The 21,138-nt window shown below is 41.7% G+C and overlaps 2 protein-coding genes across 2 annotated transcripts in view; both read left to right on the top strand.

Moving 5' to 3' along the window:
• The window catches only part of VWA3B (von Willebrand factor A domain containing 3B), a 202,120-nt gene extending 187,198 nt beyond the window's left edge, over nucleotides 1-14,922 (top strand). Inside the window, 6 exon segments of the mRNA XM_019827072.3 lie at nucleotides 593-730; nucleotides 3,071-3,171; nucleotides 13,817-14,033; nucleotides 14,167-14,275; nucleotides 14,278-14,425; nucleotides 14,854-14,922. Coding sequence (XP_019682631.3) covers nucleotides 593-730; nucleotides 3,071-3,171; nucleotides 13,817-14,033; nucleotides 14,167-14,275; nucleotides 14,278-14,327 — 615 coding nt within the window. The 3' untranslated portion in view covers nucleotides 14,328-14,425; nucleotides 14,854-14,922.
• CNGA3 (cyclic nucleotide gated channel subunit alpha 3) overlaps nucleotides 14,351-21,138 on the top strand; it is a 75,111-nt gene continuing 68,323 nt past the window's right edge. Inside the window, exon 1 of the mRNA XM_045054104.1 lies at nucleotides 14,351-14,425. The gene's annotated coding sequence lies outside the window, so the exon portion shown is untranslated. The remainder of the gene's footprint in view (nucleotides 14,426-21,138) is intronic.

Genomic DNA, 21,138 nt, shown 5'->3' with positions numbered 1-21,138 from the left:
GTGAGCACTCCCAGGATTCCATGTTGGTTGTCTGCTGCCACCTCCCCGAGCTGACCCAGAGCGCCTGTCGGTGCACTCTGTCCCTGACAGATGGTCCTGTCCATCTGACAAGTGCCCAGCAGCCTCTGCATGCCCCTTCACAAGACTTCCCTTCTTCCAGAAGCTGTCTCTTTGTAACTTTTGCCCATGGATTCCAGGCGTGTGCTTGGGGGCAACATTAAACAAACCTCCTTTCCTTTTGGTGATGGCCCTTCAGATCAATGAGGACACTGTTTGTATCCCTCCTTGTCTTTATGTGAAATAGGTTACTTTAACCAGTCTTTGTAGGATATGGTTTCCAGACCTCTGGCCATCTTGCATCTTGCTGGCCATCCCCAGGATCCTTGTCAGGTGAAGAAGTCCTGCTAAAATGGGGCTCCCCCAAACTGATCACAGAATTCTGGGTGTGGCCCAGTGAGCCTGGAGAAGTTGGAAACCATTGATTCTTTCTTAGTAGAGAAAAAAATATGTGTTTGAATTGTAGCATCAGTACTTGCTCACCATCTTGGGGTATTTTAAAATATTTGCTATGGCATAATGTTCTCATCTACAGGTTGGAGATTATGTCTTTGCCAAAATTGTGATACCCAACGGATTTGACTTCTATGTCCCTGCCATTGTCATAGCACTTCCGAATCAGGATATGGCCGAAGATAAATTCTACACAGTTTTGAAGTGTAACAACCGGAGAGTAAGTAGGCTTTCAGGGAGGAAAGGGCTTTCTCACTAGGCAGAAGGTAGCTTCTTTTACCCCCACTCTCCTGGGCAATGCCTCTCTTTCCTGGCTCTGCCAGACATACTGAAGGAATGATTTCTTTGGCTGTACATGTTCCCTTTGTACATCCAGTCTTCAACACAAAATCTACCCTTAGTAAGGTCACCATGGCTCCTATCTCCTTCATCAAATGGCCTTTTTGGCTGTCATTCCGCATTTGACAGCTGGGGAGGCTCATGCCGGTTCTTTACTGTCCTCCCCGGGTTCCTACAGCACCTTTCTCTCTCTCTTCCTTGCCTGCTGCTACTAGCCTGTTCTGACCTTACATTCCCCTCCCTGTCCTCCTTATGAATTTCCCTAAATGCTTTAGAAAGCCCTTCATTAGTTTACAGATATGATGATGTCACTTGTCTGCCTGATGTCCCCCCCCCCACTTCCTGCAACGCACAAATGCTTCTCATCAACCTCAAGAAAAAGCCCAGCCTGATCCCATCATGGCCCCAGCCCCGTGGAAGACTCACTGCTTCCTGAACACTGTTGGCTTCTCTAAGCCCCTAGTCTTTCCCTCTTCCTGGACCACCCTCCCTATCTTCTTTCCACAGAAACTCCTGTCACCAGAAAGACTCTGCCTAACTTCCTGCTGAGGCCCTCAGGGGTCCCTCTTCCCACACTGGCTTCCTCACCAACCTCCCAGTTCCTTAAAGGCAGGAAGGCAGGGACAGTGACCTATTCATCTTTGTAGCCCCAGCACAGCACCTGATGAAGGTTCTCAAAATTGCTTTTTTAAATTCTTAAATGAATAATGTTGCTAATGGAAATAACATTGTCTTGATGGACCATTTAATATGCCTGGAAATTAGACCAGCAAGCAAAAAGGAAGAAGCAAAATACTAGTGGCTAACTTTATTAAGCATCTACTATGTGCCACAGATACTAATCCAGGTACTTTATATGTAATGAACAACTGAATGCTCAAAACACTGTGAGCAGGTACATTTACTATCCCCGTTTTGAGATAAAGAAACTGAAGCAGAGAGATTAAGTCACATACAGGGTAAGTGGGACAATGAGCATTTGAACCCAGGCAATCTGGCTCCACAGCCTACATTCTGAATAAATCTCTTTGCCCAACTGTCTAGTATACAGAATATAAATAACCAGTCAATTCTTGACTATAATATGAGGTGTATTCATCAGAGGAGGAGTCGTGGTAAATAAATTCTAAAATTAAGGACAAGAAGTGAAGACCAGGAGAGCCAGAGGCCCTAGAAGCACTATATCCAATCTGACAGAACAAGAAAGAGAAAGGAGCACCTTTTCATCAACCCAGGAGAAAAAAAAAAAAAAAAAACTTTGAGAAAATAGACTTTCCGAGAGCTATTTAGATGACAATAAACAGACATCTGGCAGGGCAGCAGGCTGGAAGCTTTTTTCTTTTTAATGTTTAATATTTATTTTTTGAGAGAAAGAGCAACAGAGAGACAGAACATGAGCAGGGGAGGGGCAGAGAGAGAGGGAGACAGAATACGAAGCAGGCTCTAGGCTCCGAGCTGTCAGCACAGAACCCGATGTGGGGCTTGAACTCACAGACCGTGAGATCATGACCTTAGCCAAAGTTGGACACTTAGCCAATTGAGCCACCCAGACACCCTATCGCAGGAAGCTTTTCTGATATGCAGCACCAGCTCTGGGGATGTCTCCTAGGCAAGAGAGGGGAAAGCAAATCAAGGGACATTTGAAGAGATGTCCCTGAGCATGCCCTAGGGTGTGGGGAGAGTTGATCCCTGAGAAAGAGCTTCAAAGTCCAGGAGGGACCTTGGAATTTACCCACATGACAGCAAGGCCCTAGAGACTAAAGCAGCATGGTCAGGGGGATAGACATTGAAGACCATTCTGATAGAGATTCATGGGGCTGATGGCGGCACATTAAGCCCGGGGTGGTGGTTATAGTTTCTGAGTCCAGGAAAGAAATGGCCAAGGCTGAAGTAAAGGTAGAAAGGAAGGTGGTTCTGTTGAGGGATGTGTGGGCATGCATGGGCATGTGCGTGGGCAGTCATGTGCATCTTGTGTGGATGGCCTTGGCATGTGATCCAGGATATGGAGACACGAGAGATGAGAAATGAGAGCACTCAGCGATGACTTTTATTCAGCATGTGATTATCAAGCTAGGTTTTGCAATTTGACTGCCCTCTTAAATGTCACTCTGAATAGGAGAGTGGCTAGCAGCTCTTATAATGGGTTGAGCTAAACAAAATTACATCTAAATTGTGGACATTTCTGACTTAAGTTGTGTGAACCCTTTTGGTATTATTACAGGAATTTTGCCCTCGGAGTGCACTTATTAAGATCAGCCAGAACAAGTATGCTCTCTCTTGCTCTCATATAAAATCACCCCCAATTCAGGAGGATCCAAAAGTGTAAGTAGACCCAACTTTTTATACTCCCTGAATTTTATTTCTATCTTTGCACCTTTAATCTGTTTCTGGGTTGGGATTCATGATCTCTATAAATACTTGGGGAGAAAAGCAGAAGTGGAGGACCTGCTTAAAATGTGGTTATTTTGTTTTTGTTTTAATGTTTGTTTACTTTTGAGAGAGAGAGAGACAGAGCGCGAGCAGGGGAGGGGCAGAGAGAGGGAGACACAGAATCCAAAACAGGCTTCAGGCTCCGAGCTGCCAGCATAGAGCCCACACAGGGCTCGAACTCACAGACCGCATGATCATGACCTGAGCCAAAGTCGGACACTTAACCAACTGAGGCACCTAGGTGCCCCTAAAATGTGGTTTTATGATTATTATTCCTTCAACATCACACCTCTTACTTGCTGATTATTTGTCTGTCTGCTTCTAATCTCAAATGCAACATTATTTTACTGACTCCTCAGAAAAGTATTCAATCCTGTCATGGGCATGAAGAAATTATTCCCCTTTTATTTGTAAGGGTTCAAAGCCTTCTAACAAAGTCTCACTCTAAAGCAAAGGTTAGATTAAGTTTCAGTTAGGACCATCTGCCTCTCCCCTTGCTGGAGAGTGAGAGTAAGGTGTTGGCCCTGGTGGCCTGTGCCCAGGTGAGCATGGGTGAGTGGGTAAGTGGCAGTTTCCAGGGGCTACAGTGGGGTGAATCCATTTTTGTCTGAGGAAATAGTATTGTTAAAAGCTGGAAAGATAGGTTAAAGTCAGTAAGAAGAAACGCAAGCCTAGAAAGCAGACAAAAACCCAAGTCCTTGGGGCCGATGAGGGGCATCACAGTTGGAGTCGGAGCCATGACTTTGGAGATGAAGGGTGAGGGAAGGAGCAAGGGTTAGGGAGAGGGATCATGAAAACACCCTCCAACTTCACTTGGAGTTTGTGGGTTGTCATGGGTGCCAACCTTCATTCTCCTGATGGCATCACCTTGTACTTCATAAGCAGAAACCATCAGGTGTCTCTCCTCCACTCCTTTTCCTCCACCTCTAGGCTTGTGGAAACTTCTTTCTCCCTGATGTCAAAATCCCTTCTCTTGTCCAAGGCTGACCTGCCCACCAGACTCCAGAGCCCTTCCCCACTACCCAGTTCTTGCTCCATCAGTTATCCTGGATTCTCTCCTATCTCCCTACCTCCTCTCCTGATTCCTTCACCTCAGCAAAAACCCAACTTTGCCACCCCTAACATGCATGCATGCACACACCCGGTCCTAAATCCATAGAGCTCCCTTAGTTCTGCCATGTGACCTGGCATGCTCCCTCCCTTCACAGCTGCTCTCTATGTGGCAGTCTCATGGGCTGATGTCTCCTCTCTCTTGCCTCCTCTTCCCCCTCCTTAGCCTTGGGTATTGGCTCCCTCCGTTACCCCTGTGTGAAGCTATTCCCACAGCGGCCACTCAAGACCTCTCACATGCTCACACTGAGTGTGTGGGCTGTTTCAGTCTATTTACCACTGTCAACCACCCCTCCATCTCTTGAGGCCTGTCATGGCTCCTCCCTCTGGATTTCTTCCCTGCCTCACTCATTTCACCCACATCCCTTGCTTTCACGACTCCATTTACACTAAGGACCTCGTATCTCCCTCTCCACCCCACAACATTCCTATTCTCTGACATCAGGGTGGTAGTGTCTGAGAGTGGGACCCGGGATGGGCTTTTCTAAAAGCTCCCCTGCTGGTTGTAATGTGCAGACATGGCTGATAACTATAGTGGGAAGGGCCTTGGAAACTAAAACCTGAGTGCCTGTCCCAGCCCCATCCTCACTTATTTTGTGTCCTTGGGCAGGTTGCTTATCATCTAGGAACTTGTTTGCTCACAGGTGAGGATTGGAGATGGTCTGTTGCATGCTTGGGGTAAAGCAGGTGGTCAGGCCCTGGCGGGAATCCTGTTACTTCCAGCCATTCACCTGAGGGTACAGAATCTCAAATTCAGCACATCTAAAACTCTCCACAGACCCACTCTCATCTCTGCCTTCCCTGACTTAGTTCTCTCTTCCACCCACCAGTTCATGGAGTTGTCCAAGCAGCATCTGGTAGTCATCCTTGGCTTCTTCTTGCCCTTCACCCACTACTCCCCATTGGTCTCCAAGTTGTATTGATCTAACTTGCAAATACTGCTCAGCTCTACTGGATCTGGACTGCCTTAGGTCAGGTGTCTCATTTCCTGAGGCCCCTGCCTTTGGCCTCCTCCTGCTACAGTCCCAGCCCGCTTCTAGAAAGGCTGAGCAGAGGAATCTTCCTTGTGTGGAAATCTGCTCCTGCCCCTCCCCTACTTAAAAAACCCTTCAGAGTCCCCCTCCTAGGCCCCTTCTGCTTTTTGTTTTCTTTTGTTTTAATTTTAGTTAACTTACAGTGCAATATTGGTTTCAGGAGTAGAATTCAGTGATTTATCGCTTACATACAACAGCCAGTGCTCATCACAAGTGCCCTCCTTACTACCCATCACCCATCTAGCCCATCTTATTATTGTAGCTTAGCCTCTTGTGGATCTGATTCAGGCCTGCCTCCCTAGCCTCACTTCTCCCTAGCCACCCCACAACCAACTTCTCACAAGCCCCCTGCACACTAACCATGCGAAACTACTTGTAGGTTTCCCCCCACACCATGCTTTTTCAGGGATCTGTGCTTTGCATAAGCTAAGCATTCCCTCCCCCTGGAATGTTATTCTTTGTCCTTGGCCACTAGGGCACTCTAACATTGAACTCAAGCTATGTCATGATCCGAGACTCTAGCCCTTCTATGCAGTGAGGTGATCTCACTGCATCATGTAGCGGTTTCATTACAGAAATTTTCCCTTGTGTTGGCCATGTACTTTCTTAATTTCTCACTCCCATTATGCATGAGTCCTTGAAAGCAGATGTCAGGTTCTATCCACTTCTAGATCATAGTTGCCAAGGTCCAGCTCATAGGATATGCCCAATGAAGAACGACCCAGTGAACAAATATTAGTGGATGCCCAGCATTGTTCCTTGAGAGGTGCATGGTTTCATAGAGCATCTTTCCCTAGGTATTATTATTGAAAATATACACTACAATCTTTCATTCTCCTCCAGGTGAGTATGTTTCATTTATAATTATAACACATGTTTTATTAATCTCAAAATCATATCCAAATTACAGTACATTTTAAAGGAATATGAAAAGATATGTCTAGGTATTGACCATTTTCACTAAAGTCAACATTATCAATCCTATTTTAGAATTAAAATTCAATTCTTTCTATGTTGAGAAAAGCCTTTAATTGTTCTCTATCTTAGTCCTGCTCCAGGCCTTATTTAAAGCTCTTAGCTGCTAATTACCTACCCAGATTTCTAGGGCTTTCTTTACACAGCAGAAGCATTCATTGACTCTCTAGTCTCCCCATGGTAACCCCCACTGTTTTTTTTTTCTCTGCCTCCCCACTAGCAAGAGACTACATTTAACTTTCTTAAGCAGAGGTCATGTCCAACACACTAGGTTCAGAGTTTAATCTCTCTCTGTTTGTACAATCAGGGCCAGCAGGTGTGAGCACACAGACTGAAGGTGCAGGTCTTATTTTGTCTCCTCTGGGATTTCCTTCTGGCAGGTCCTTTCTCATCAGGAGCACATCCTCACTTACTCTATAGCGTACCGCCTCCCTTCAATTTATCTTTAGTAAGCCTTCACATCATTATATGAAATGAGACCATTAAAAAAAAAAAAATCCCAGTGCTTTCTTCATGGGCTGATTAAAGAAATGTGCTATAGCTTGCAACTCCAACAGAACAGCACTTGACTAAATTTAACTTTAAAATATTGAATCCACCCTAACCGTCCATTTGGGGTTGGTCAGGCAAGGGGTACATGGCCCCAGGCAGCTGGGTGGACCAGGATGCCAGACATTCAGCTCTCCATCTTCTGTACCTCCTCTTTTTCTTCTTTTTTGAGACCTCCAGTTGTGGGTGACAGAGTATTTCCCCCAGGCCCCTCTTCTGGTACCTAACTGAGGGTGACAGACAGTGAAAGAGGGAAGTATTTGGAGGGTGAAGGGTTCAAAACTGATTGAATATGGCCAAAACTGATGCAGAGTTTAAGTTTCAGCTCAAAATTTGACACCAAAATGACTCTTGAGGACTTTTGTCCTCCATCATCCAATATGTTCCCCATATTGCTAAATTCCAAACAACTAGTTCTTAAAGAAGAGAGTATTTCGTATCTCCATATTTGCAATGTGAAATCACGGGTGGCTCGCACTGGTTTGGTTTTTCTCTTTTCTTTGCTATATGGTTGAATGCATTTTCTGACAGCACAGCTGAGAGAGAGCTGTGCCTTCTGAGAGTGTGTCTGTTGGAGGGAAATGGTTGCTGTTGCTTTACCCACCTTCAGTAATGTCCCTGAGGTTTTTTCTACATTTCATGGCATAGAGATGTCTGTTCTGGGTTAAAATCGTCTGTAACCTGGCTATAACTTTCTCTGTTTAGAGAATACACATGTAATTTCTCCTAATTCCAAGATGCAAGCAGACCAGGAGGAATTTCCCCTTTCTTGGTGTCCTCCCTCCTTGCCAGGCAGGACTTCTCTCCTGGGATCCTGTTCCTGTTAGAAGGCCGCAGCCTCGGGTGCTACAGGGGAAGCATGCCTGGTGGGTTTGGTGCTCTGGCTTCTGGTTTTCTCCAGTGAAAGGAAGTGACTCTACCAAGCCTTATTCAACTTCCCGCTGTGAGGTAGTTGAGTGCAGGCTGGGGACTGTGTGTTCCTCCAGGCAAGGTGCCCCAGCAGGCTTGAGCTGGATCGCATACCTGGTGTCTTGTAACTGGCTGAATATGCCTCCCAGGCATAGCTGGGATCCACTCTCCATTCTTGACAGAGCAGAGTTTGGGCACATTACCTCTGAGGTTCCTCCTTAAGGAGATTCACTTTGAGGGAATTGGATTTCTTGAAAAAATTAGCAACATTCTAAATGTGAACAGGAAAGAGCACCTGGGTGGCTCAGTTGGTTAAGTGTCTGACTTCAGCTTGGGTCATGATCTCATGGTTTGTGAGTTCCAGCCCCGGCCTGGACCCTGCTTAGGCTTCTGTATCCCTCTCTCTCTGCCCCTCCCCTGCTCACACTCTGTCTTTCTGTCTCTCTCTCTCTCTCTCCAAAATAAACAAAAAAAAATTTTAATGTGATCAGGAAAACCAGAGAGAACTAATCATTTTCTCTATTTCGAAAAAATCACTGGACATCCAAAGGAAATTGCTGGGCAGCGAGATCCTGAAGGCAAGGACTGTTCTTTTCTTGATGTGTGATTGTAGTTGTGTGGTCTTGGGTACATGGCTGTGTACAAGTCTATGGGAGGGGAGACCACTCTCCTAGAGTTCAGATGTGTGCTGTCCAGGTCTGTGGTCAGCTCCTGATTCCTGAGTATTAGTGCTCATTGTCTTTCTTTGAACAGTTTAATCATTTTCCATCAAACCATTTAAGAATGTGTCCCAAAGGAAATAATAATTCTGTGCTGGTTAACATTCCTCCCTTTCCTCTATGTAGTGTGGCCTCACATTGTCTTCCTGACAGCAGTGATACTAAGTCTTCGATTGAAGCCTCAAGATTCAGTGCTGGCTCTGACATTACATGAGATGAATCACTTCCTATAATCTTGCCTCATCACTGCTGACTATTTTTCCCTTAGAAGGAGCTGTGCATCTAAAATCATTAAGCCTCAGTATGTCATTAGCTCCCTCGTCTCTTCTGGTCAGATTAGGACCCCCATTTCCTAGGCTGGAGCAAAGCCCTTAATAAAAAAGCAGTTCAAGAACAAACCCTGCCTGTGAGTGTCCCATATTATCTGGAGGGACAAATGCCATTGCCTATTTTCAGAAAGCATTCTGCGGTGCCCTAATATAAGAGAGCATAGGGAATCATAGCGATTTCTAACCCTGAGGGCCAGTGGTAACAATTGGGATGGCAGCAGCCTTATCAGTCTCTCCATTTTCTGCTCCTTCCATTGTTAAAATTCAGGGGTCTCATGGTCCTCACCAGACATCTATTCGGTGCCTATCCCAAAGGTCCTCCCATTCTAAGATTGGCTTTCTGACAGACACTTAGAGCAGAATAGAAACGAGGCCTCAGGAAACCAGTGAGATAGGGCAAACTGGCAAGCTGGCATTAGTCAGGCGAATGAGGTGGGTTTTGACCCAAAGAGGGTGTGGAGTGGGTGCTTAGCACTTTCCTCCCCAAAGTGGAACCACTGCTTCTGAAGAGCCAGTGGAAGTCACCATGCCTGGCTTCCCTCACCTTACCCCCACCCCCTGACATACACATACGTAATTTTTACCTGTTTGTCACATTATTTAATCAAACCTAGAGCCTAAAGTAATTAATAGGACACTGAATTTTTCTTGGTTTTGGTAGGAGATGAGGCAAAAGAAAGCCATTTAGCAGCGCCTTTCCAGGCATGCTGATGCATAATGTCCACTGGCTAGCAGTCTGGAGCATGGCCACCTTCCCCCTTCCTCAGAGTGGGTTTGAGCCAATCAGACTGGAGGGGCATGGGGAGGGTTGGGGAGGGGGGGCACAGATAAGAACTCTCATATCAGATTCACACCTACCCTGCCCCCCTCCTCCTGCAAAGGGACATTTCCTGTGGAATATTTTGAACTTAGTTGACATCAGTAAAATGGGGTAGCTGCTTACATGACATGAAGGCTTTCCTTGATCAAAATTCTGGTCTGCTTTTTATTCTGATCATGATAGCTTGCATATTTGTATTCTTATTCCAAAGTATGCATTGTTAATATAATTTTAACTTAGAAATTAAAAGCAAAAAGAATATGAAAAAAAGCAAAAAGAATATAAAAATAGTTCCACATTTCAAAAGTAATCACCATTTGTATTTTGGCACGTATCCTTCTAGAGTATTCTCTCTGCTGTGTTGATTATTTTTCCTTAAAATAAAAATTTGTGTTTCCCCTCACCATTTATGACAGTTTATAAAAAAATTTTTAATGTGGAAGAAGTGACAGTCTTACTGGAATTCTTTTCCCTGAGGCAACAGTTAACCATTTGATGGAAAGGTTTCTAGTCACATACGTTGTTTGTGACTTTTTCCCCACTTAACAATATATTACTTGCTTTTGGCATGATGGGGACATGTTTTGTTTTGTTATTGCCTCCCTGGAATTTAATTATCCAGGTGGTGTGTGATTTATATGACCAGTCTCCCACTGAAGACTAGACATGTGTTGCTTCTCGGTCTTTCCTGCCCTTCTTACTGGTTTCTTTGCATGATCATCTTCCTGGTATCCTTCCGGTAGGTAGGTCAGCCTCTCTTCCACCTTTCTCTTTGGGTGCCTTATTCTCTACTTTCTCTCTCTCCTTCCTCGTTGCTCTTCTTTCTGAGAGGTTTTAGGAGGTGGACTGGGCTGCAACCGATCCTGATACTTGGGAGATGTACATGGGAAAATTTTAGAGACCATTTCTAAAGAGTAAATAGAACATATCAATTTTGTCCATTCCAAAGGGAAGCAGCAATGTGAGGAATAGTTGATGGTAATGTAGGTAAGATTTTAGATTTCACAGAGGAGGGGTGGTGTCACAGCCTTGTCATGTGATTTCAAGATGAGTCTGAAAACCCAGCTCACAGAACTTACACATCTACATAGGTGCTGGCCTCATATTTCAAGATAATTTTGTTTGTGGCCTCCTGAGAAGGCTTTCTCCCATTTTACTGCTGTTGCTTGGGCCATTTTTTTTTTTTTTTGTGGTAAATACACATATCATAAAATGTATCATTTTAACCATTTTTAAGCATACAGTTCAGTGACATTAAGTACATTCACATTGCTGTGCAGCCATCACGGTCAGCCAGTCCCCAAATTTTTCCATCATCCCAAACCGCAACTCTGTACCCATTGACCACTAATTCCCCATTCCTTTGTGACAGACATTTCATTTAGCATAATGTATTCAAGGTTCATCCATGTTATAGTCTGTGTCAGAATCTCCTCCCTTTTTAAGACTAAATAAGATTTTATTGTATTATATACCACAGTTTGTTTATCCATTCATCTGTTGGTGGACACTTGGGTTGTCTCCACCTTTTGGCTATTGTGAGTAATGCTGCAGTGAACATGGGTGTTTGAGTCCCTGCTTTCCTTCTTGTCCATACATACACAGAAGTGGAGTTGCTGGATCATATGGTAATTCTATTTTTAATATTTTGAGAAATTGACATACAACTTATATGGCAGCTTTACCATTTTTATATTCCCACCAACAGTGTACAAGGTTCTAGATTCTCCATATCCTTGCCAACATCTGTTATTTTTTGGCTTTGCTTTTTCTTTTCTTGGCAACAGCTATCCTAATAGGTATGAAGGCCATTTTTAAATCTCTCTTGGTAATTACCTCCTGAGTCTTTGAGCCAATCCTTGAAAAGTATCACATGTAGTGAATCTTGATCTTTTGAAGAAGGACTTGATTGATGTAATTTTCTTTTTAGAAATAACTAAAAATATTTTCCCACTCTTAATTTTTCCTTGGTAATTTCCAAGAGGATCTGAAGTAGCAGTGATCAAAAGTTATTCAGAGTGAAAGCTGGGTGATCAAGGTGGTAGATACTGCTTATGGGAACAAAATAAGGTTTAACACCAGGGAACTGGTGTTTTTAACTTACCCTGAAGGCCCTGAAAAAGGCAAGTTCCCCAGATGGTGTGCCATGAGGGCATGGCTGGAATGAAGTCATGATGTTCCCAAGATACCTTCTTTGAAATACAACATTGCTGGATAAATAAACTGACCAATATATTTTCTTTTATTTTTTTATAAGATAAAAAAATATTTTTCATGTTCTTCCCATTTCCTCTACCCTCACCACCCCCAGTCCCTGGCAGCCAGCCACCATTTTACTCTGTTTCTATGTCACATGTAAGTGAGATCACACAGTATTTGTCTTTCTCTGACTTATTTCACTTAATATAACACCCTCAAAGTCTATCCTTGTCACAAATGGCAGGGTTTCCTTCTTTTTTTAATAGCTAAATGATATTCCATTGTATATGAAATATATATATATAATACATATAACATTTTCTTGATCCATTCATCCACCAATGGACACTTACGTTGTTTCCATATTTTGGCTATTGTATATAATGCTGCAGTGGAACATGGGACTACAGATATTTCTTTGAGGCAGTGATTTAGTTGCCTTTGGATATATACCCAGAAGTGGGATTGATAGATCATATTGTAGTTCCATTTTTAATTTTTTGAGGAGCTTCCATACTGTTTTCCATAGTGACTGTACTAGTTTACACTCCCATTAACAGCATAGAAGGGCTCACTTTTCTCTACAGCCTCAGCAACATTTGTTATCTCTTGTCTTTTTGATAATAGTCATCCTAACAGGTGTGAGGTAATATCTCATTGTAGTTTTGATTTTGATTTCTCTTGTGATTAGTGATACTGAGCACATTTTCATGTACCTTTTGGCTATTTGTATGTCTTTTGTGGAAAAACTGTTCAAGTCTTCTGCCCATTATTTGATTGGATTATTTGTTTGGGTTTTGTTTGTTTGTTTGTTTGTTTTTTGTTTTTTTTTTTTTAGTAATTAGTAAGAATTTATTGTGCAGGATTATTAGTCTTTTCAATATTAGGTTGTATGAGTTCCTTATATATTTTGGACATTAATCCATTATCTGGTGTATGGTTTGCAAATAGTGTCTCTCATTTCTTAGGTTGCCTCTTTGATTGTTTGGTTCTTTTGCTCTGCAGACGTTTTTCAGTTTGATGTAGTGCCACTTATTTTTGCTTTTGTTGCTTGTATTTTTGGTGTTATATCTAAAAAAAATCACTGCCAGAACCAGTGTAAAAGAGTTTTTCCCCTATGTTATCTTCTAGGAGTTTTATGGTTTGAGTTCTTATTATTTCCATTTCAGGTTCATTTTTGTGAGTGTTATAGGATAGGAGCATGTGGATTTCCAGTTTTCTCAACACCATTTATTGAAAATACTGTCTTTCCCTATTGAGTATTCTTTGTTCCCTTGTCAAATATTAGTTGATCACGTGCACTATATTTTCTAAATGGTAAGACTAGCTTTATGACTTCATAGTCAAATCCAATGTCAGTTAAATTAAAAAGCATATTGTTTTTGAATTTGGGAGACATTTTTCTAATGGCACACCATACAGTAATTAGGGAAAACTAAGGGTGTAGAAGAATATTTCTACTGTACAAGCTCCAGTCCAGTATGTCAGGAATAAACTGAACTATGATGTGGCCAAGCTTATAATCCTGGGGTGGACAGAGGTCAATTCTGAGGCATGCCAAGGGACTTCTTGGGCAGGAATTGTTGCTTCATTCACTGACTTGGTCAGGACAAGGTCCAAATGACATTAGATTCTTCATGCCACGTGAGGCTCCCACAAAGACCTGTGGAAATGAACTGCATGGAATAAAATGCAGCCCAAACTATCAGGGCCACAGGACCTCTGCAACTCCATTCCATGGGAAGAAGGCCAAGGGACCAAGAGCTGAGAAACACTGCAGGGCTGGCTTGGACATCTCTGTAGACACAGCAGCCAACAAGACCAGGGTAATCCTGCATTCTCTCTCTCTCTCTCTCTCTCTCTCTCTCTCTCAATCTCTCTCTCTCTCTCTAGGGAGGATGTGAAGACAAAGAATTCTACTTTCTTAATATGGCCACTCAAAGAAACTGACACTGGGGATTTACAAGAGCTAAGACCGGAGAACCCTAGAAAGAAGAAAAAGAAACCTTCCAAGAGGTTGCCTCTCCAGGAAACGGTGTCCTCAGAATCTGATGACTCTTATGGCATCAGGTCCCAAGAGTCCTACCCCAAGAAACACCCCAAGCCCAAGGTAGGCGGGGGACGACATCGCCTATCTCCGGAACACCCTGAAACCTCTCTCAAGAATAGTGCACGTGAGGTCACTCCCCAGTTTCCAGGCCAGTTTAGGTCCCAGAGTGGCAAAAACTCTAACACCCTTAAATAATGCTGACATCCACTTCCCCAGAGAAGGTCCTCGGCCCAGGATCTGGGAGTCAGCCAGCCACACCATCGCTGCCATACCTCCACCTCAAGCAGCCCTGCCTTTCCTCCTAGAGCCACCCACAGCAGCAAAGGGCTGAGGACCACTGCTGAGAAACCTTAAAGCAGTCTAGTGGCAACTATGTTTAAGAGAGCCAGCATTCCTCCAGGGCTGCCTAGACCTCAGCCAGTCAACACTGTGGAACTAGCCTCTCTGCTGAGGTAAGACTGCCTTTCATCCTACCCATTCCTACCCTGTTTGTAAAACAGGTACACTTCCCTGTTATCTCCCACCTAGATCTCCCGTCTGTTTGTGCTGTTTTCTGGCTTTTCCTAACCATTCTTTATCGTATTATTTTCTCTGTCCTCACCACATTATACTGAGTCTTTTGGTAAATTCGTCATGCCCAGAAGTTTAACCTGACAGATTACTATCATAGGATTTTCAGCTATTTTTTTTGGAAGGCAATGTACTTATAATCCAAGCCTGCAGTCTTGTTTTAAATTAATTATCTCATTTAAATTAGGGATTTTATCACTTAATGTTAAGACTGAAATTAAGATCTAGTAATGTGTCTGAGATCTGCAAAACAAAATTATTAATTTCTGGCAATTTTTATTGAGCCCTCTCTAATTGTTTTTGTCTGTAGTCTGTTGTAGGTACCTCTAGTTGAGTGCGGAACCACAATAAAAACTCTTACATTGGAAACATTTCAAAACTATTGTATTGTTTGTTTATTACTGTTTTCTTTGAACACATTTTAGCAATGACATGAAAGTATTCACTTCTTTTCATTAATTCCTTAGTGAAATTAGCTTCACTAATTTCAAAAATGAAATAGCTCTCCCAAATTCTTTTTCTAGTCAGTAATAGTCCCATAATAATAGGGTACAGATGATTATTTTTTTAATGTTTATTTATTTTTGAAAGACAGAGTGTGAGCAGGGGAGGGGCAAAGAGAGAGGGAGACACAGAATCTGAAGCGGGCTCCAGGCTCTGAGATATCAGCACAGAGCCCGATGTGGGGCTCGAACTCATGATCTGCGAGACCATGACCTTAGCCTAAGTCAGTCGCTCAACCAGCTGAGTCACCCAGGCACCCCAGGGTACAGATTATTAATAAAACAAATATTGGATGCTAGGAAAAGATGGATTTTAGAGTATCACCACTAATACTCTAAAAATTTGCAATCAGGGCGCCTGGGTGGCTCAGTCGGTTGGGTGGCTGACTTCGGCTCCGGTCATGATCTTGCAGTCTGTGAGTTTGAGCCCCGCATCAGGCTCCATGCTGACAGCTTGGAGCCTGGAGCCTGCTGCGAATTCTGTGTCTCCCTCTCTCTCTGCCCCTTCCCCATTCGCACTCTGTCTCTCTCTGTCTTTCAAAAATGAATAAATGTTGGGGCGCCTGGGTGGCGCAGTCGGTTAAGCGTCCGACTTCAGCCAGGTCACGATCTCGCAGTCCGTGAGTTCGAGCCCCGCGTCGGGCTCTGGGCTGATGGCTCGGAGCCTGGAGCCTGTTTCCGATTCTGTGTCTCCCTCTCTCTGCCCCTCCCCCGTTCATGCTCTGTCTCTCTCTGTCCCAAAAAAATAAATAAATGTTGAAAAAAAAATAAAAAAAAATGAATAAATGTTAAAAATTTTTTTTTTTTAATTTGCAACCTAATTAAAAATTGTGTTCAGGGGCGCCTGGGTGGCTCAGTCGGTTGAGCGCCGACTTCGGCTCAGGTCACGATCTCGCGGTCCGTGAGTTCGAGCCCCGCATCGGGCCCCTGTGCTGACAGCTCAGAGCCTGGAGCCTGTTTCAGATTCTGTGTCTCCCTCTCTCTGACCCTCCCCCGTTCATGATCTGTCTCTGTGTCTCAAAAATCAATAAACGTTAAAAGAAAATTTAAAAAAAAATTAAAAAAAAAATTGTGTTCATATTCCTGAAAGCTAGGGTGTCACCACGATCATGGCAAAGAAATTAAAGAAGGAACCTCCTTCCAAAAATATGAAAGAAAAAGGAATATCAGCTCAGCATCAGGGTAAAGTAGTAATGTAGTGAGGAAGGAATTGAGGAGTGAGGAAATGATCCAGAACAAGACAGGAGACAGTGTGTGGAGAAGCAGTGTGACTCCCCACAGAACTCAGAGGTTTCTCATAGGCTCTGGAATAATCATCCAGTTTTGGTTTGACCAGTGGAGAACTAGTGGGGTAGGAAAGAAACCATTCATCAAGTCATATTCATTCATGCCTTCATACATGCAAGCATTCATCTTAGGCTGTATGCATTCATTCAATTATTCAACAAGCAATTGAGTGCTGACAGTATGCCAGGCTCCAGAGAGATACTATCAGCATTTGGAAGGTACTTACCTTCTCTATCTTACCTTTCTGCATCTCTACTCTATTTTTGGACCAATCGCTGTTGTCTGGTTTAAAGGCATGTACAAGGAATGAACTACAAGACAAATATACATAAGAAAACTTTGTTGATATTACATTACAATGCATGATATTCTCAATGACATTAAGTGATATATACAGTGTGTTGTACTTTATAGATAATGTCCATTTCAGTGTGCTGGGGGAAATTGTAATAAAGACAGTGTATTTCTACTTCCAGCCAGTGTGGAATAACAGGAACCTGATTTCATTCCCTAGCCCCTGCCTGAAACAATTAAAACACCAGATAAAATGTGTGTAACCACAGTTTCCAAAACATTGGACATAGGCAATGAAGTACAGGATCTCTGAGAAACAAGTCAGGTAAGCCCCATGAGTGTGCTGCTTATTTCCTGGAGTCAGTTTCCAGGCTACAACAAAAGGATCAGGAACCCAGGCAGAGCCCGGTACCTTCTTTGAATGAAACTAGGATTCTGAAAAGACCAAGGCAGCTGGAGTCTACAGGATAGAGGGCTGGAGAAGAGACAGCTACTCACAGAAACAACTCTGGATATATGTACATAAGCTCCTTTGAGTCTTCAACCCTGTACTTACTAGTGCATGGCTGTGAGGAACCTACTGAAGGTTGGAGAAAGAGCTTTCCAGAAAGGTCAGAGGGAACAATCCTTACAGCTCACATAAGGCTGGGAATACCTCCTGTTTCATCCAGTCAGTGTAGAAAACAGATATCTTTATTCAAGGAGCATCAGATAGAGTACTCAGAAAATGTTTGCTTCAATAGTGGAACAAAATTGGCCTTAGACTAAACACTTCTCTGGTCCCATATAATAAGGCTTAAAAGCAAACCCTAGAGGAATAAAATTGTTTCCAAATAATCTATGTCTCAACACAAAGCTCAAGAATATTTGTAGGGATTAAAAAAAGACCACCCAATAAAGTAAAATTTACAGTGTCTGGCATTCAATCAAAAATTACCAGGCATACAAAGAAACAAGGAAATAAGACCCATAATAAGTTGAAACTAACTCAGAAATTGCACAGATGTTGAAGACTGCCAGAAACGGTTACTATGTTGGTATATATAAAAGATTTTATATTTTATTATTTAAATCTCTTTTAAAGATAGTTGGCTGTATGTAGTAATTTCAATAGTACACTAATGCATTTCATCCCCATACAATGCACATACATCTGTATTCATTGCCTCAGGTGATTGTGTGTTTGATTTTCACTGAATAAATCTATGCTTTTTGCATATGCCAGCCAGAAGTAATAAATGGGGTTCAGTCTGTCAAAAACTAATAACAGTTATGTATCCAGATTTTATGGCCACCCCATATAATTGGCTTGGATCATTAGTAGGGGTGGGGCCAGGATGGAGTGATTGACAGCAATACAAGAACTATATGGAATGGGTACAGTTTGACTCTCTGAAAGAGATCTGCTCTTACTAGAAGAAATGGAACGGATGTTCAAGAGACTGGATGACCACTTAAGTGATGTAAAACAGATCCATGCATCAAGTGACAGACATTACCTCTGAGTTCCTTTTCAACTCCAGGAGTCTATGGATCAATGAGTTAGCCTACTACCAATTCAGAGTAGTTCCACATAGATGAGAAACAGTCATAAAAGGGGGGAAATGTTGTAGCCAACACATTTAGACAAGAGAAATTAATTAAGGGAATAGAATTGAAAAAGAAGTAAAATTATATTTGCACATGATAAAAGAGCATACCTGAAAAACCAGAGAGAATCAATGATAACAATGATTTAAATAATGTAAGAGTTTAGTGAGGTGCAGAATAGAAATTTGACATACAGAAATCAGTAGCCTTTGTATGCACAATGATCAGTTAGAGGATATATTGATAGAGAAAAATCTTATATACAGTTGCAAGAAATAAAATAAAATATAGCTGATTCTTGGGGCACCTGGGTGGCTCAGTCAGTTAAGTGTCCCGACTTCAGCTCAGGTCATGATCTCATGATTCGTGGGTTTGAGCCCCACATCGGGCTCTGTGCTGAATGCTTGCTTGGAGCCTGGAGCCTGCTTCAGATTCCATGTCTCCTTCTCTCTCTGCCCCTCCTTGCTCTCACTCTCTCAAAAATAAATAAATGTAAAAAATTATTTATAAAAATATAGCTGATTCTCATTATATGTGGTGTTTATGTTCTGTAAAGTCATCTGTAACACTGAATTTAGCAAATAGTGAATCGTTGCCCATAGAGAAATACAAGGTTAAGTTCCTGCAAGCCTCTGATCACATCATTTTCACTTATAAATATATAACCTTCTTTTGTCTCTCTGTTTAAAGATCCTTAATATATATCTATAAACATAGAATTCACAGCCAACAGCACTATTACTCATGCCTGAATGAAGATTGTATAATACATATTTTCTTCTTGCACTTAGGAATACTAGATAGTACTTCAACATTACACTTGGGGACAGTTTTAAACAGCGAGATCACTAACAACACAAAAATGTGGAAAATGTGACACTAAATTTACTATTGAGAGGACACTTTTTTAGAGCAGGAGAGCTGAAACAAGGCAGTCAGGTGACTCATTTTTTGCCACTCTGAGCATATGTATTTCTACAAAATGTATTGACTATTGATTTTAGAATTACAAGTGAATTTTAGTGAGTAGGTAAATTCACAAATAGAATCCATAAATAATGAGGATCAGCCATACCTAAAATAAACTTAACAATAAATGTGCAAAAACAATGAAAAAAACTTTAAAACATTCCTGAAAGACACAAAAGTAGATGTAAACCTCTGTTGGTTTTAGAATGGATGGCTTAATGTCATCAAGATGTTAGTTTTCTGTGAGTTCATTTATTAAAGTAACACAATCCCAATAAAAATAACTGCAAATATTTCATGGGGTTTAAAAAGTTGACAGTAAACTTCATATGGAAAAATAAACATATGAGAGAGGCTAGAAAATACTAAAGAAGAAAAACCACAAGGAGAAGGACTCATGCTAATACATAAAACACTGTAACATCGTTATGCCTGTGTGGTGCTAGCACAAGAAAAGCAGACTAATGGAATAGAGTAGAATCCAAAAACAGACAAATATATGTGGAAATTTAGTGTATTCTGACGATAGCATCTCAAATCACTGGAACTTTTTAGTAACTGATGCTGAGATGGCTAATGGCCATTGGAAAATAATAAAATAGATCCATGTTTCATACTACATATAAGAATAAACTCCAAATAGATCCAAGTCCTAAATGTAAAAAATGAAAACATTCAAGTATTAGAAGAAAACATGATTGAATTCCTCTATAATATGGGTGCAAAGAAAGGTTTTTTGACTATGATTCAAAATCCAGATGCAATAAAAGATTGCTCAGCTACATAAAAGTTGATTTTCAAACATGCATTACCAAAGAGGATCGTAAGCAAAGTCAAAAGACAAATGATACACTGGGAGACATTATATGTACAGTATACCACACAAAGAGCTGATGTACTAAAATACAGAGAACTTTTAAAAATTCAGGTAAAAGAAATGACCAAAAAACCTGGCATAAAAAATAGGCAAAAGATATGAACTATTCACAAAGATTAAAGAATAGACCTTAAAATGTGAAAAGATGTATAACTTCACTAATGATAAGAAAAACGGAGACCAAAACTACATTTAGAGAACTTCTGGTAATATGACAATGTGAAGTGGTAATGCAAATCATTTCACAAATAACAATTTTAAGAACTGGATAAAAGTTTTAAAAAATCAAGTATTTAAAGGTACAATAAAATGTTCAAAAGCAGGCAGAATATGAGGAGTTTATTCTCCAAAAACTATGAATGGAAAAGTTAAGAACTGTGAGGTTGTGACACTCTAGCCTAAGGACACTCCCCAACTTTCATGGCCAAGACAACAGAAAAATGTAGCCTGACTGGCTCAAGGTGCCAGAGATGAGTTCAAAGCTGAAGTGGAAATTTTAAAGAAGAAATCCTGGCATCAAGAAAGCACAGTAAGAATGAGCCATGAAATCTTGAGCAAAAACTCCGTTCTAATTCCTGGCCGATCAGTAAATTATGCATGTGTAAAGGCAGACCCAGGAAACCCTGTTTTGTTTTGCTTTTTTTTTCAATGGAAAGTAGAGAGGAATATACTTTTGCGAGATAGAGCTATGTGGAGCAAAGTCTGTGTATTTGTTACTTTTGAACTGAAATACATTTCCAAACCACATACAGTTTAGGCAGCAGTAATCTACTTTTAAGGGATTAAAGTGTCAGGGGAAAGAGCCTCAGGCTGGCAGAGCAGTTGAAAATTTAAGCAACTAAATTGCTGAAAGAGTGTGCTCCAAAATCTGCCCAAATCTTTGGCTGACCACTAAATTATTGGCCATAGGGGAAACACTGAAGGTAGCAGGGTAAAAGGCAGCAGTAAGAATCCATAGAACAGAATCAAGATTTGAACTGTTTCATACTACAGGAAAGAACAGTTTGCAGTTTGAGTACAGGCATGATAATTTATTAGAATAGAAAAAAAAAAAGCAAGCAAGCCAAAAATTTTT

This window comes from Felis catus, chromosome A3 (assembly GCF_018350175.1).
Source record: "Felis catus isolate Fca126 chromosome A3, F.catus_Fca126_mat1.0, whole genome shotgun sequence".
Classification (NCBI taxonomy): domain Eukaryota; kingdom Metazoa; phylum Chordata; class Mammalia; order Carnivora; family Felidae; genus Felis; species Felis catus.
This window is presented reverse-complemented; position numbering and strand designations above follow the sequence as displayed.